This window comes from Dipodomys ordii, unplaced genomic scaffold (assembly GCF_000151885.1).
Source record: "Dipodomys ordii isolate 6190 unplaced genomic scaffold, Dord_2.0 Scaffold128, whole genome shotgun sequence".
NCBI lineage: Eukaryota > Metazoa > Chordata > Mammalia > Rodentia > Heteromyidae > Dipodomys > Dipodomys ordii.
Genome location: NW_012267344.1, coordinates 1,615,228 through 1,627,781, shown reverse-complemented (window position 1 = coordinate 1,627,781; position 12,554 = coordinate 1,615,228). Strand labels below are relative to the sequence as shown.

Below are 12,554 nucleotides of genomic sequence, written 5' to 3'. Positions count from 1 at the left end.
GGGGGGGGGGGAGGGGCGTGGGCAAGTCAGGACGGTGCTGTGGAGGTAGGTGGATAAGACATGGGGTCAGGCAGGGTGTGGAGGAGAGGGAGATGAGGTAAAGGAAGAGGGGGGGGTCCTGCGTGTGAGGGGGCTGTGGGGGGGAAGGAGGGATGGAGGACAAAGGGCATGGCAGAGTGGAGTGGGCAAGGCTCGTGGAGTGGGTATTGGAGTGGGGGGGGGGAAGGGCGGGCCGAGGCCTCCCAGTACTGACACTGGGTCGGGTGGAAGCGTTGTCATTGTGGTCCCCCAAAGAAGTGTTTGTAATGGTAGCTAGTGTCCCCCGTGGCCCGCGCCTGTCATCCTAGCTACTTGGTAGGCTGGGATCTGAGGAGGGTGGTTCAAAGCCAGCCTGGGTAGGAAAGTCCATGAGACTTCATCTTCAATTAAAACACCAAGAGAAACCGGAAGTGGAACAGTGACTCAAGTGGTAGAGCACCAGCCTTGATAGAAATAGTTAAGCTTCAGTAACACACACACACACACACACACAGAAGCTAAGATTACAAGCATATGTTCCCATAACTGACCAGTACTGCGCACTGTCCCTTAGCTTTCTTGCTCAAGGCTGCTGTTGTACCCATCAAGCCATATCTCTACTTCCAGGTTTTTGGTGCCTAATTGGAGATAAGAGTCTTGCACTTTCCTGCTCAGGCTGGCTTAGAGCCTCAGATCTCAGCCTCTTGATCTACCGGTACCCAGCTTACAAGTCTTCATATTTAATATCCCAGTCTCTACTATGATTGTAGAGACTCAAGTGTCTGGAATTCCAACTTTCCATTGTTTTTTTTTTAATGATGTCTCTTGGATTATTGAATTTACATTTTTTCCAATCTACCTTCTTGGACTGATCTTGTCTTCCTTCCTATAGTCCCCCCACTCTGCCTACCATCTTGCTTTCGTGTGCCTAGAATTGGGATTGACAACAAGAAATAAACTGATCAGTCAGAAGTTGGTATGACCAAGGCTTTGGCAGAGTGTAGGCATGTAGTTACTGTCTCTAATGTTTCTCCGTTAATCTGCAGCTCCTGGAATTTTTACATTTTCCCAAGACAAGACCAACAGAGGCTTAAGTAATGGCAGAAATGTCAACCACCACATGCCAGGTGATTTCCTTGGCTTCTATAATATCCATGTGTGTCTATATTGTTTTGCTTCCTTTTGGGTTGGTAGTGGGACTTGAACTCAGAAAGAAGACAGAGATGTCCTCTCATTGATGGTGTGCATCACGTTGTTAAAACTCGCAGATCTCGAAGCTCACCAGGGCTGGGAAGGTGGCTGAGTGGTATAGAGTGCTTGCCTAGCATGCATGAAGCCCCGGGTTCGATTCCTCCCTACCCCATGCACAGAAAAAGCCAGAAGTGGCGCTGTGGCTCAAGGAGTAGAGCGCTAGCCTGGAGGAAAAGCAGCTCAGGGGACAGCGCCCAGGCCTTGAGTTCAAGTCCCAGGACTGGCCAACAAACCAAAAAAGCTTTTTTATGATCTTGTTTTAGGTGCCAGTGACTTTTGAAGATGTAGCCGTGCGCTTCACCGAGGAAGAATGGGCCAGCCTGACCCCTGCTCAGAAGACCCTGTACAAGGACGTGATGATGGAGAACTACAAGACTGTGGCTTCCGTGGGTAAGGATTCTCATCTCCACGAGGTTCCCTTTAGAGCAGGAATCGCTCATGTGTCCACAGTAGCTCATTCCACCCAGCAGTGATCGGAGGTGGGCAGCTAGGTGAAGCTCAGGGGGTTCTGGTGACCATCCGCCATCATGGAAGAGTCATGGTCTACGTCCTTCCCTGCCTTCGAGGTGATGCTGTAGATACAGCATGACTTGAGATACCATCCGGGTATTTCCTATGGAACCTCTCTCTTCTCTTGGGAAAGCCCATCTCCTTCCTACCCTGAGAATTTAACATCCTTTCCCCTCCCGCACCCATCCTCCTCCTCTAATTGTTGTCAGTCATAGGCCTTGAACTCAGGGCCTGGGCGCTGTCCCTGAGCCTCTTTGTGCTCAAGCCTAGCACTCTACCACTTGAGCCAACAGCGCCACTTTCGGTTTTTGAATGATTTATTGGAGATAAAGAATCTCACCGGGACATTTCTATCTGGGCTGGCTTTGAATCATGATCCTCAGATCTCAGCCTCTTGAGGAGATAGGATGACAGGCGGGAGCCACCAGCACCCAGCAATTGTAGTATTTTTGTTTCCCTCTTCAAGCAAGGACACCCATTTCCAAGCCAGCTCTGATCTCGCAGCTGGAGGAAGGGAACGAGCCTTTCACACAGCGGCAGGAAGTGTTGCCTAGAGGAGACTGGAAAACGGCCTTCCCAAGTAAGTTATGCTTTGCTCTTCATTTGCTTTCACCCCATCCAATGGAAAGATCTTGCTTCTTGTTTGTGTGTTTGCAAGGGGGTAAAGTGGGGGGATACTAGAGCTAGAACTCAAGGCCTGGAAACTGTCCCTTTGCTTTTCTACTCAAGGCTGGAACTCTGCCACTTGAGCCACAACTCTTTCTTACTTTTTTTTTTTTTTTGGTCGGTCATGGGGCTTGAACTCAGCCTGGGCACTGTCTTTGACCTCTTCAGCTCAAAGAGAGGGCTCTACCACTTGAGCCACAGCACCACTTCTGGTTTTCTGGTGGTTGATTGGAGATAAGAGTCTCACAGTCTTTCCCGCCCAGGCTGGCTTTGAACCATGATCCTCAGATCTCAGCCTCCTGAGTAGCTAGGATGACAGGCCTGAGCCACTGGCACCTGACCAGATCTGTGTTCTTTATGCCTGGCACTTTGAAGAGTACCTTGGGCTCCTTGATCAAACCATTCCTGCTGGGTTCTTCTTCAGACTGGAGCAGGCTGGTTGTGTTATACGCCGGAATGCTTTTGTCCTTGGGGATATGGAGAAAACATTTTCTAAATAACTGGTTATGCATGATCATTTTTTCCCACTTTGTTTTACAGGGTCAATAAATGGGCTGCACCGTTTCCTTTCTTTTTTTTTTTCTTTTTTAATTTTTTAATCGGTCATGGGGCTTGAACTCAGGTCCCTGAGCCTCTTTGTGCTCAAGGCTAATGCTCTACTACTTGAGCCACAATACCACTTCTGGTTTGAGGGTGGTTAACATTGGAGTTAATTGGACTTTCCTGCCCAGGTTGGCTTCAAACTGTGATCCTCAGATCTCAGCCTCCTGAGTAGCTAGGATTATAGGCATGAGCTACAGGTACCCAGCTGGCTGCACCATTTTCTTGTCCACTAGCCAGCAGAACTAACAGAACAATTAATTTTTTTTTGCTTTTCACGCTTAGAGAATATGTTAAAAGATTCAGATCATTTATCTTTTTGTGCCAGCATTAGGAACTGAATTCAGGACATCCTGCTTTTGCTTAGTATTTTTTTGTTTGCTCAAGGCTGGTGATCTACCACTTTCGCCACACCTCCTTGTACTTCAGGCTTTGTACTTAAATTGGAGATAGGCAACTCACAGACTTTTCTGCCCAGGCTAGCATCACACCACGATCCTCAGATCTCAGCCTTCTGAGGATCTAGGATGACAGGTGTGAGCCACCAGCACCTAGCTTACATAACTGGGAAATTGAGATCCTTGAAGGTAACTTACAGATACCATTGTTTTTCTCTCCTCTAGGATTAATATTGAAATTAAGAAGATACGCTTACTTAGTTAAAATAATACAATATCCTGAGAGATTTCCTTGCTGGGAAGACAGAAAAAAGGCTTAAATTTTGACCTTTAAATAACAGTTTTCTAAGGCGCAACAGGTGCCATATGAAATGATCTGAAACATATGGTTTGTTTCTCAACTCATTAAAATTCATGTTGCTATACAAAGGAGGCTCATGTCTTTTTATTTTTCTTTAATTTTTAGTGTTAGTACTAGTAGTTAGGCCTTGGAGCTAACCCTTAGCTTTTTCCCGTGAGGCTGGTACTCTACCTCTTGAGCCATAAGTTAAGATTCTCATGGACTTCCTTCCCCAGGCTGGCTTTGAACTACAATTCTCAGAGCTCAGCCTTCTGCGAAGCAAAGATGATAAGCATGAGTCACCAGCTCCCAGCTAGTTTAAGTTCTTTTTACTTATTTATATTTTAACTATTTCTTTTTGCCATTCCTGGGGCTTGAACTCAGGACCTGGCCACTGTCCCTGAGCTGCTTTTGCTCAAGATTAGCACTCTACCACTTGAGCCACAGTGCCACTTCTAGCCTTTTCTGAGTATGTGGCACTGAGGAATTGAACCCAGGGTTTCATGTATGCTAGGCAAGCACTCTACCACTAAGCCACATTCCCAGCCCAAGGGCTTTCAGTTCTTTATGTGAGGTTATGAGTGTAATGCATCTTGGTTAGTGTCACCCCTTTGATTATTCTCCATCTCTCCTAACCCCATACATTATCTCAGTCATATTTCCAAGATTCATCTGTCCTGTAATGGATATCAATGCATCACTATCAGGTAACATTTATTTTTTATTTCTATGGTCGTGGGGCTTGAACTCAGGCCCTGGGCACTGTCTTTGAGTTCTTCATCTCCAGGCTAGCGCCCTACCACTTGAACCACAGTGTCACTTCCTGTTTTCTGGTGGTTCATTGGAGATAAGAGTCTCATGGTCTTTCCTGCCCAAGCTGGCTTTGAACCATGATCCTCAGATCTCAGGCTACTGAGTAGCTAGGATGACAGGCGTGACCCATCAGTGTCCAACCCTTGTATTTCTTTCCCTATAACATTGGTATGAGATGGTATTGTCAGGTATTCCTCCTCTTTATCAGGTGGGAAAATCTGCTCTGAGAATGAACTCCCAATTTCCAGTAACCGCAAAACCTGTGTTCTGGTTAATTTCTGTCAAAAGCCTATGCAAGGTGGTCAGACTGGAACTGGTTCTGAAGCGAGCAGGCCCCAAATATACTCGGGTGTAAAGTCCCGGATGTTGAGATTGTTGATGAATAATTGTCCTGAGGTGGTCTTTGTTCGGGCTCTGCCTATACATTCTACAATAGCTGTCAAAGAACTCAGGGCTGAATTAAAGCACAAGATACCTGCCGTGTGGAAGGCTGAGCACCAGGTGGCGCTATTCTTTCAATCCTTGTATGAAGCTTCTCTTTATACCCTTGATGGCTGCAATCCGAAAGTGTCAGATCTTTCCTGCCAGCCTAGAATGGAAGCTTATTTATTCTGTTCTACTTCTAAGGAGGTCAGTCGTGACTACTGAGAGAAACTTAGGAAACCCAATCCTGTGAGTTCTCAAGATTCATTTTTCACGTATATGTGCATGTGCACATGTGTGCACACACGCATGTGCATGCTTGTGCACGCATGTGCTGGGGTGTAATCTCAGGGCCTGGGCACTGTCCCTTAGCTTTTTTGCTCAAGGCTAGTGATTTAACACTTGAGCCCCAGCTCCACTTCCGGCTTTTTGGTGGTTCACTGGAAATGCTGACTTTGACCCTCACATCTTTAACAAGCTGCAGATCCTCATATCTTAATCTGCTCCTGACCTTCAGAAGTTGCTAAGCCAACCATGGTGGCTGTACGAGAAAGCGCCTTACATTCATTATCTGCTTGAATCTTTTTAGACTGCTGTGGGTGGCTGATGCCTGCGGTATCCTAGCTACTCAGGAGGCTGAGATCCTGAGGATCATGGTTCAAAACCAGCCCTGGAAGGATCAAGTCCCATGAGACTCAGATCTCCAGGGAAACCCAGCCCGAAAGCCAGAAATGGGGCGGTGGTGTGGCTCAAATAGTAGAACACCAGCCTTGAATGGAAAAGCTACGGGACAGTACCTAGGCCCCTCTTACTGTCTCTCTCTCTCTCTCTCTCTCTCTCTCTCACACACACACACACACACACACCTTAGCTCCTTGCCCTGATCATGTTAGCAGGGCGACACAGCCCCACCCTCCACCCTGAACCCCAACAACTTTTGCACAAACGTGTGGATCTCTTGAGAAAAATCTGTCCATTGTGAAGTGGGCATCAGCTTTTTCCTTCCAAACCGCCTTTGGGAACTGAGCCCGAGAGAGGGAAAAAAAAAAAAAAAAAAGGTAGTAGTGAAAGAGCTTTGTCTTTCTGTGGTTTTGCCGCAGACGTTGGCAGTTGAGGGGGGAACAGGGGGAGAGACCCCCCCAGGTAGCATATACACCATCTTATTTGCACACATTAGAGGCCAAATTGGGGAGCTCTGTGCCAGGCACCCCTGGCTAGCCTTGGCAATGGACCCAGAGGGTGGAGCCTTCATTCCCAGCTCACCCAGCCCAGCCCTGGGCAGGACTTTTATTGTGAAGGGAGGTTCCCCTCCCTTGCTTTGCTGGGACATTCACTCCTGGCTGGGACTTTGCAAACTTTGCCAAAAAAAAAAAAAAGTGCAGCTGATCGACCGGACTTTGCAGCTGCTTAGAGACTCCCTTAGATCCTTCTAGATCGCAGCGATCCAGGCTTTCAGATCACTCTGGGAGCTCTCCCACCTGCGGGGCGTTCTGTGTGCCTAGCACCCTGGAACTTTACACAGGGTTCCTCTCCCCTCTCCCAGCCCCCCTCTGCTAGGTACATTGCCTGGTGGGGGGCTAGAGGAAATGAATCTGCTCCTTGGATGAACACCTCACAGCACTGGCAGCAAACCTGCAGAGACATGGTAGGGATTCCAGGAGGTAATCACGGGTGTGGCTGGGCCTTGTGTGTGTGTGGAGGGGGGGTGGGCACCTGCACAGGTGGTTTTCAGGGCAGCCATTGGCTCTGGGTGTGTACAGCTGGTCTTGGGGTCCTGCCCCAGCGCCACTTCTGTCTTTGCCGTGGTTCATTGGAGCTAAGAGTCTCATGGGCTTTTTCCTGCCTGGGCTGGCCTCGAACCACGATCCTCAGGTCTCAGCCTCCTGAGTAGCAAGGATGACAGGCGTGAGCCACTGGCCTGTGGCCCAAATGACTTCTTTAAAAGTTAACACCGATCATCTTAATTGGACAACATGGACGTATTTCATCTTGAAATCCTTGGAACTGGTTTTGTGTACATTGCTTGTACAGAAGTAGGAGAGAGGGCCTGGGAAGGTGGCTCAGTGGTAGAGCGCTCGCCTAGCATGCAGGAAGCCCCAGGTTCGAGTCCTCAGGACCACATCCACAGAAAAAGCCGGAAGTAGCACTGGAGCTCAAGTGGTAGAGCGCTAGCTTTGAGCCAGAGAAGCTTAGGGACAATGCCCAGACCCTGAGTTCAAGCCCCAGGACTGGGGGAAAAACGTAGGAGAGAGACCAAACCAGTAGTGTGGAATTTACCTGTCTTACTTTGCTAATGGTACCTAACTCCGGCCACTGGATTCCCTCCTGCCCAGCCTCCAGCTGGACGTACAGGGGTTGGTACATCTGTCCTGGTCCAGCGTTTCTCCCCACTACTGGCTTGGATTTCCACGAAAGTGGCCGCGGGACGGGGCTGTATCCCAGGCTGTTTACCTGTGGGCAGTTTTGTTTGGCTTTGGTGGGTGTTGGCTGGCAGTAAGCATACAACCTCTTCCAGAAGAACCATCCAGAGGATTCCAGTTCTCTCATCTTGGCTTGGGGTGGTTAGATTCCTGGTTCTAGGTTGAGGAGCCAAGTTGGGTAGTGAATTTTCCAGAAATGCTGTACTTAGCGAGCCAAGAACTAGTTAAAAGACCCATGTATGGGTATGGGCCAGGTGCTGTGGCATACTCCTGTCATCCTAGCGACTTAGGAGGCTGAGATCTGAGGATCATAGTTTGAAGCCAGCCCAACAGGAAAGGTGAGACTCTTTTTTTTTTTTTTTATCTCCAGCGAACCATCGAAAAGCCAGAAGGGGAACTGTGGCTCAAGTATTCTAGTGCCAGCCTTGAGTGGAAAAGTTAAATGACCAGACCTATGTCCTGAGTTCAAGTCTCAGGACTGGCACAAAAATAGATCAGGAAAAAGCTTAGGTCTGGGAAGGATCTTTCACCCACAGGTACTATGTGGGTAACCTCTGGAAGGGGGCCATGCTAAGGTGTGTGTGGTAGCAATTCTAGATTGTTCGTGGTATATCTTTCTGCTGGCCTCACTGGGAAAGATCCTTCCTATGCCCAGAATGGACCCTGTACTCAAATTCACCCAGAATTCACCCCAAATTCACCCCAGCAGCCTTCTTAGAACCCAAGGGTATCATTGTATTCCTTGTTTTGTATTTTTTTGTTTTGGTGCCAGTCCTGGGGCTCGAACTCAGGGCCTGGATACTGTCCCTGAGCCTTTTTTTTTTGCTCAAGGCTGGTGCTCTACTACTTAAACCACAGCTCCACTTCTGGCTTTTTGGTATCTCATTCCACATATGTGGACTTTTCTGCCTGGGCTGGCTTTGAATCCGTGATCCTCAGATCTCAGCCTCCTGAGAACCTAAGATAACAGGTGTGAGGGAACTCCTGGAGCTGGGGTGGTTCTAGCTTTATTATTCATCACTTCATTGAGCACTGAGTCCTTGAAATACTCCAGATGTCATCACTGGTCATCAAGACACAAGAGAGACTTAACAGCCACATCACTAAGTAGGAGGGGCTAGTTGCTAAGTAGGAGGAGCTACAGTATCTAAGCATGGGCTATAGTTTCTAAGTAGGAGGGGCTATGTTTCTAAGGGGGAGGGGCTTCACAGACCCGAGAGCAAGACAATCCATCGAAGTTAAAGATAACCAAAGAATTTTATCTATGCTAGAAGGAGGGCCAGTGACCCAGAACTGTATACCCAGAACTCAGAGCAGCCTCGACCACCAAACCTCCAAGCCTCCAGTGGGCAGCTCGGACCTTTACTGGTTGGTCTGCAAACCTCCAACCCCAGACCTCCAAAGCTCCTAACCTCCACAGGCCCTGCTGGTTAGTACGTGAGTCCTTCCACCCCAGGTGAGATGTCCTTCGTACGCAGCTCTCCAAAAGCTTCCCATTTCCGTTTCTGGTCTGTGGGCATCTTCTGTTAAGAATGGATGTCTTTGAAGCCAACTACGGTGGCTCACCTCTGTAATCCCAGCAACTAGGGTGGCAGGGATTGGGTAGCAGATGGCAGTTCTTGGGTCAGCAAGGAGATCCATTTGAGAGCCTCTCCCATTGAGTAGTTGGACAGCATGGTGCATGCCTGTCATCCTAGCGACACAGCAAGTAGAAATAGGCGGATTGCTGTCCAGATGACACATAGGATGCTTTCGAGATCTATTCCCCTCCCCCCAAAAAGGCAAGAGGGTATGAAGTATATGCCTACCTATAACCAGAAATCTCTGACTTGAACCCCAGTATACCAATAAGTAAATAGGTATTTTTATAAAAGCAAAACCAAAAGGCAATAGTGAAGTCTTAGGCGATCTTGGTGGTACAACGCAATAGGGTGTGGGGCTTGTGGTAAAGTAGGGAAAGCGAGTCACAGAAGGACTCCTCCCTTTCCTCCAACCATGTTGGCAGTGTGGGTTCCAAGTTGTGTCTAGAACTTCCTCCTCTTTCAGGGGAAGCTGGCCATCTGAATTTTTATGGGAAATACCTTGGCTTTTTAAACATTAGCTCAAATGGATTGAAAATGGTTCTGGCCAAACAAACCACATCTGCAGGCCAGCTTTTCTTTCTTTCTTTCTTGCCAGTCCCGAGGCTTGAACTGAGGGCCTGGGCGCTGTCCCTGAACTTCTTTTTACTCAAGGTTGGGTGCTCTACCACTTGAGCCATAGCACCACTTCTGGCTTTTTCTGTGTATGTGGTACTGAGGAATGGAACCCAGGGCCTCATGTGTGCAAGGCAAGCGCTCTACCACTGAGCCACCTTCCCAGCCACGCAGGTTAGCTTTGACCTTGGATCTGGCTTCAAAACTTCCTCTGGGTGGAATCCTACAGAAGTCTTGATTACCTTCTGGGAATGATAAAAATCTGCTTCAAGTCTTATTATGTTTTGGTGCCAATCGTAGGACTTGAACTCAGGGTCTGGGCATGATCCTTTAGCTCTTACGCTCAAGGCTGGTGCCCTTATCTCTTGAGCCACACCTCTACTTCCGGCTTTTGGGTAGTTCATTGGAATCTCATGCACTTTCCTGTCGGGGCTGGCTTTGATCCCCATTCCTCAGATCTCAGCCTCGTGAGTAGCTTGTATTACAGGCATGAGCTACCGGTCCTGGTTTGCAGGCTTTCCTGATTAGCTCAGCCTTCCTCCTCTTCTCTGTGGAACAGAGAGAGTAGAAATCTCTAGAAGATGAGAAAGAAGCCACCCAGAGGCAAACAGCCTTTAATATCTATATAGTATATAGAGATATACAGTATGTTATATATATTTAGATCTAGTTTGTATATTTTATTATATATTGATGGAATTTGGATATATTTTTAAATTAGATATATTTTACTATTAATATAGGACAGAATTCTATTACATATTATTATTATTATATCTTATATATAATTATATATATATACATTTTTTTCAACAACAGCTTCCTCTCTCCCCTCTCCTCCCTTCCCCACCCCAAACCCACACCCCAGCCTGAAGAAAAATGCCTAGCTGTTAGCTCCAAGACAGCAAGAGAACATTTCTAGCAAATGACAGGGACTCTTAAAATTCCCTGTGGTTTTGTGGTGTTCTCATATGGGGCTTCTTGAGAATTAAAGCAGTATGTTGCTCAAGCTGGGGGTGGGGAGAAGGGAGGGGGTCTCTTGGGGGGCTGGCAAAGCCTGCAGAGCCTGACTAGATGGGCGACACCCCCATCTCAGGGCCAGACAATGGCTAACACCCATCAGCAATTCTTATCATGGTCCCATGATTCCGCCTTGGAGAGAATCTCCAGGCATTTCTAGAACAATCACAGCTCTGTGCTGGGCTGCTGGTGGCTCACGCCTGTCATCCTAGCTACTCAGGAGACTGAGATCTGAGGATCTTGGTTCGAAGCCAGCCTGGGCAGACAAATCCCATAGGTGCTTAGCTAACAAAAAGGCAGACTTGGAGGTGTGGCTCAAGTGGTAGAGCACCAGCTGTGAACTTGAAAAAAACTGAGTGAGTGCATGAGGTCCTGAGTTCCTGTTACCAACATGCACACACACACACACACACACACACACACACACACACACACATATTTCTCAGGTCCTGGGACTTGAACTCAGGGCCTGGGCACTGTCCCTGAGCCTCTTTGTGCTCAAGACTAGCGCTCTACCACTTGAGCCACACAGCACCACTTCTGGCTTTTTCTGAGTAGTTTATTAGAAATAAGAGTCTCAGGGAACTTTCCTGCCTGGGCTGGCCTCCAACTGCGATCCTCAGATCTCAGCCTTCTGAGTAGCGAAGATGACAGGTGTGAGCCGCCAGCGTCTGGCTGCCCTGACTGCTATCCGATCTGCGGGGTGTCTGGCTCCCCACGCTTGCCCACCCAAGGCCTGCATCCTTCTGGTTTTCCCTGCCTGGAGTCTGGTCCTGGAGGCCAAGGACAGAGAGGCTGAGCAGGCCTCAGGAGCAGAGTCATTCCCAGGACATATGGTTTTAATCGAGTACTCTGACAAGCAACTCATATTCCTTTTCGCCCCAGCCCTAGCTTTGTTATGACAGTTAATTAACTAAACTTTGCGCGCATGCGCACACACATAGACACACACAAATGGCCCAGAGACTCTACAATTCCAATCTCAGTGGCAGTGTCAGATCTGAGAGTCAATGAGTCAGTGATGGGTGGGAGAGAGGGCGGCTAAAAGAGGGCAAAGGTCAGGGAACAGAACCAAGGGAGGTCCCGTCTTTAGCGAGGATCCCAGGATCAGAGCCACAGTCAACTTTTTCTCCTCCCCCCCCCCCATTTGGTGCCAATCTTGGGGCTTGAACTCAGGGCCTGGGCGCTGTCCCTGAGTTTTTTTGTGCTCAAGGCTAGTGCTCTACCACTTGAGCCACAGCACCACTTCTAGCTTTTTTCTGAGTAGTGTTTGGAGCTGAGAGTCTCTGGCCTCAAAACCCAATCCTCGGATCTCAGCCTCCTGAGTAGCTAGGATGACAGGCGTGAGCCACCAGCATCCAACAGGCCCCATGTTCTGGCTTGGCTTTCTTTGCCCAAGGCTGGTGCTCTACCACTCGAGCCACACCTTTCTAACTTTTCATTGATTAACCCAAGATCAGAGCATCACAGACTTTTTCTACCTGGGCTGGCTTTGAACTGCGATCCTCAGATCTCGGCCTCCTGAGTAGCTGGGATGTCAGATGTGAGCCCCCAGTGCCCGGCTGACGGTGAGACTTTTCACTGATTAGCAACAGATCAACTTGGTTCCTGCCAGAGAACTTTCTAGTATATTCAACATCATTCTCTCTGTTTTGTTCCTTTCTCCAAACCTTTTAAAGTTATTCAGCTGAGTATTTCTCATCAGAGAACTTTCTTCTTCTCTCCTTCCCTCCCTTCCTCCCTTCCTTCTTTCCCACCCTCCCTCCCTCCCCCTCTCTACCTTCCTTCTTTCCTTCCTTCTTTCCCCCTCCTTCCCTTCTCCTCTCTTCTTCCCTCCTTCCCTTTCTTTCTTTCTCTTTCTTTCTTTCTTTCTTTCTTTCTTTCTTTCTTTCTTTCTTTC

General features: G+C 48.2%; 1 protein-coding gene across 1 annotated transcript in view; it reads left to right on the top strand.

The window, feature by feature from the left end:
- Positions 1–6,491: 6,491 nt before the first annotated feature.
- Fam198a (family with sequence similarity 198, member A) overlaps positions 6,492–12,554 on the top strand; it is a 13,437-nt gene continuing 7,374 nt past the window's right edge. Inside the window, exon 1 of the mRNA XM_013030317.1 lies at positions 6,492–6,664. Within this exon, the coding sequence (XP_012885771.1) occupies positions 6,623–6,664 (42 nt within the window). The 5' untranslated portion in view covers positions 6,492–6,622. The remainder of the gene's footprint in view (positions 6,665–12,554) is intronic.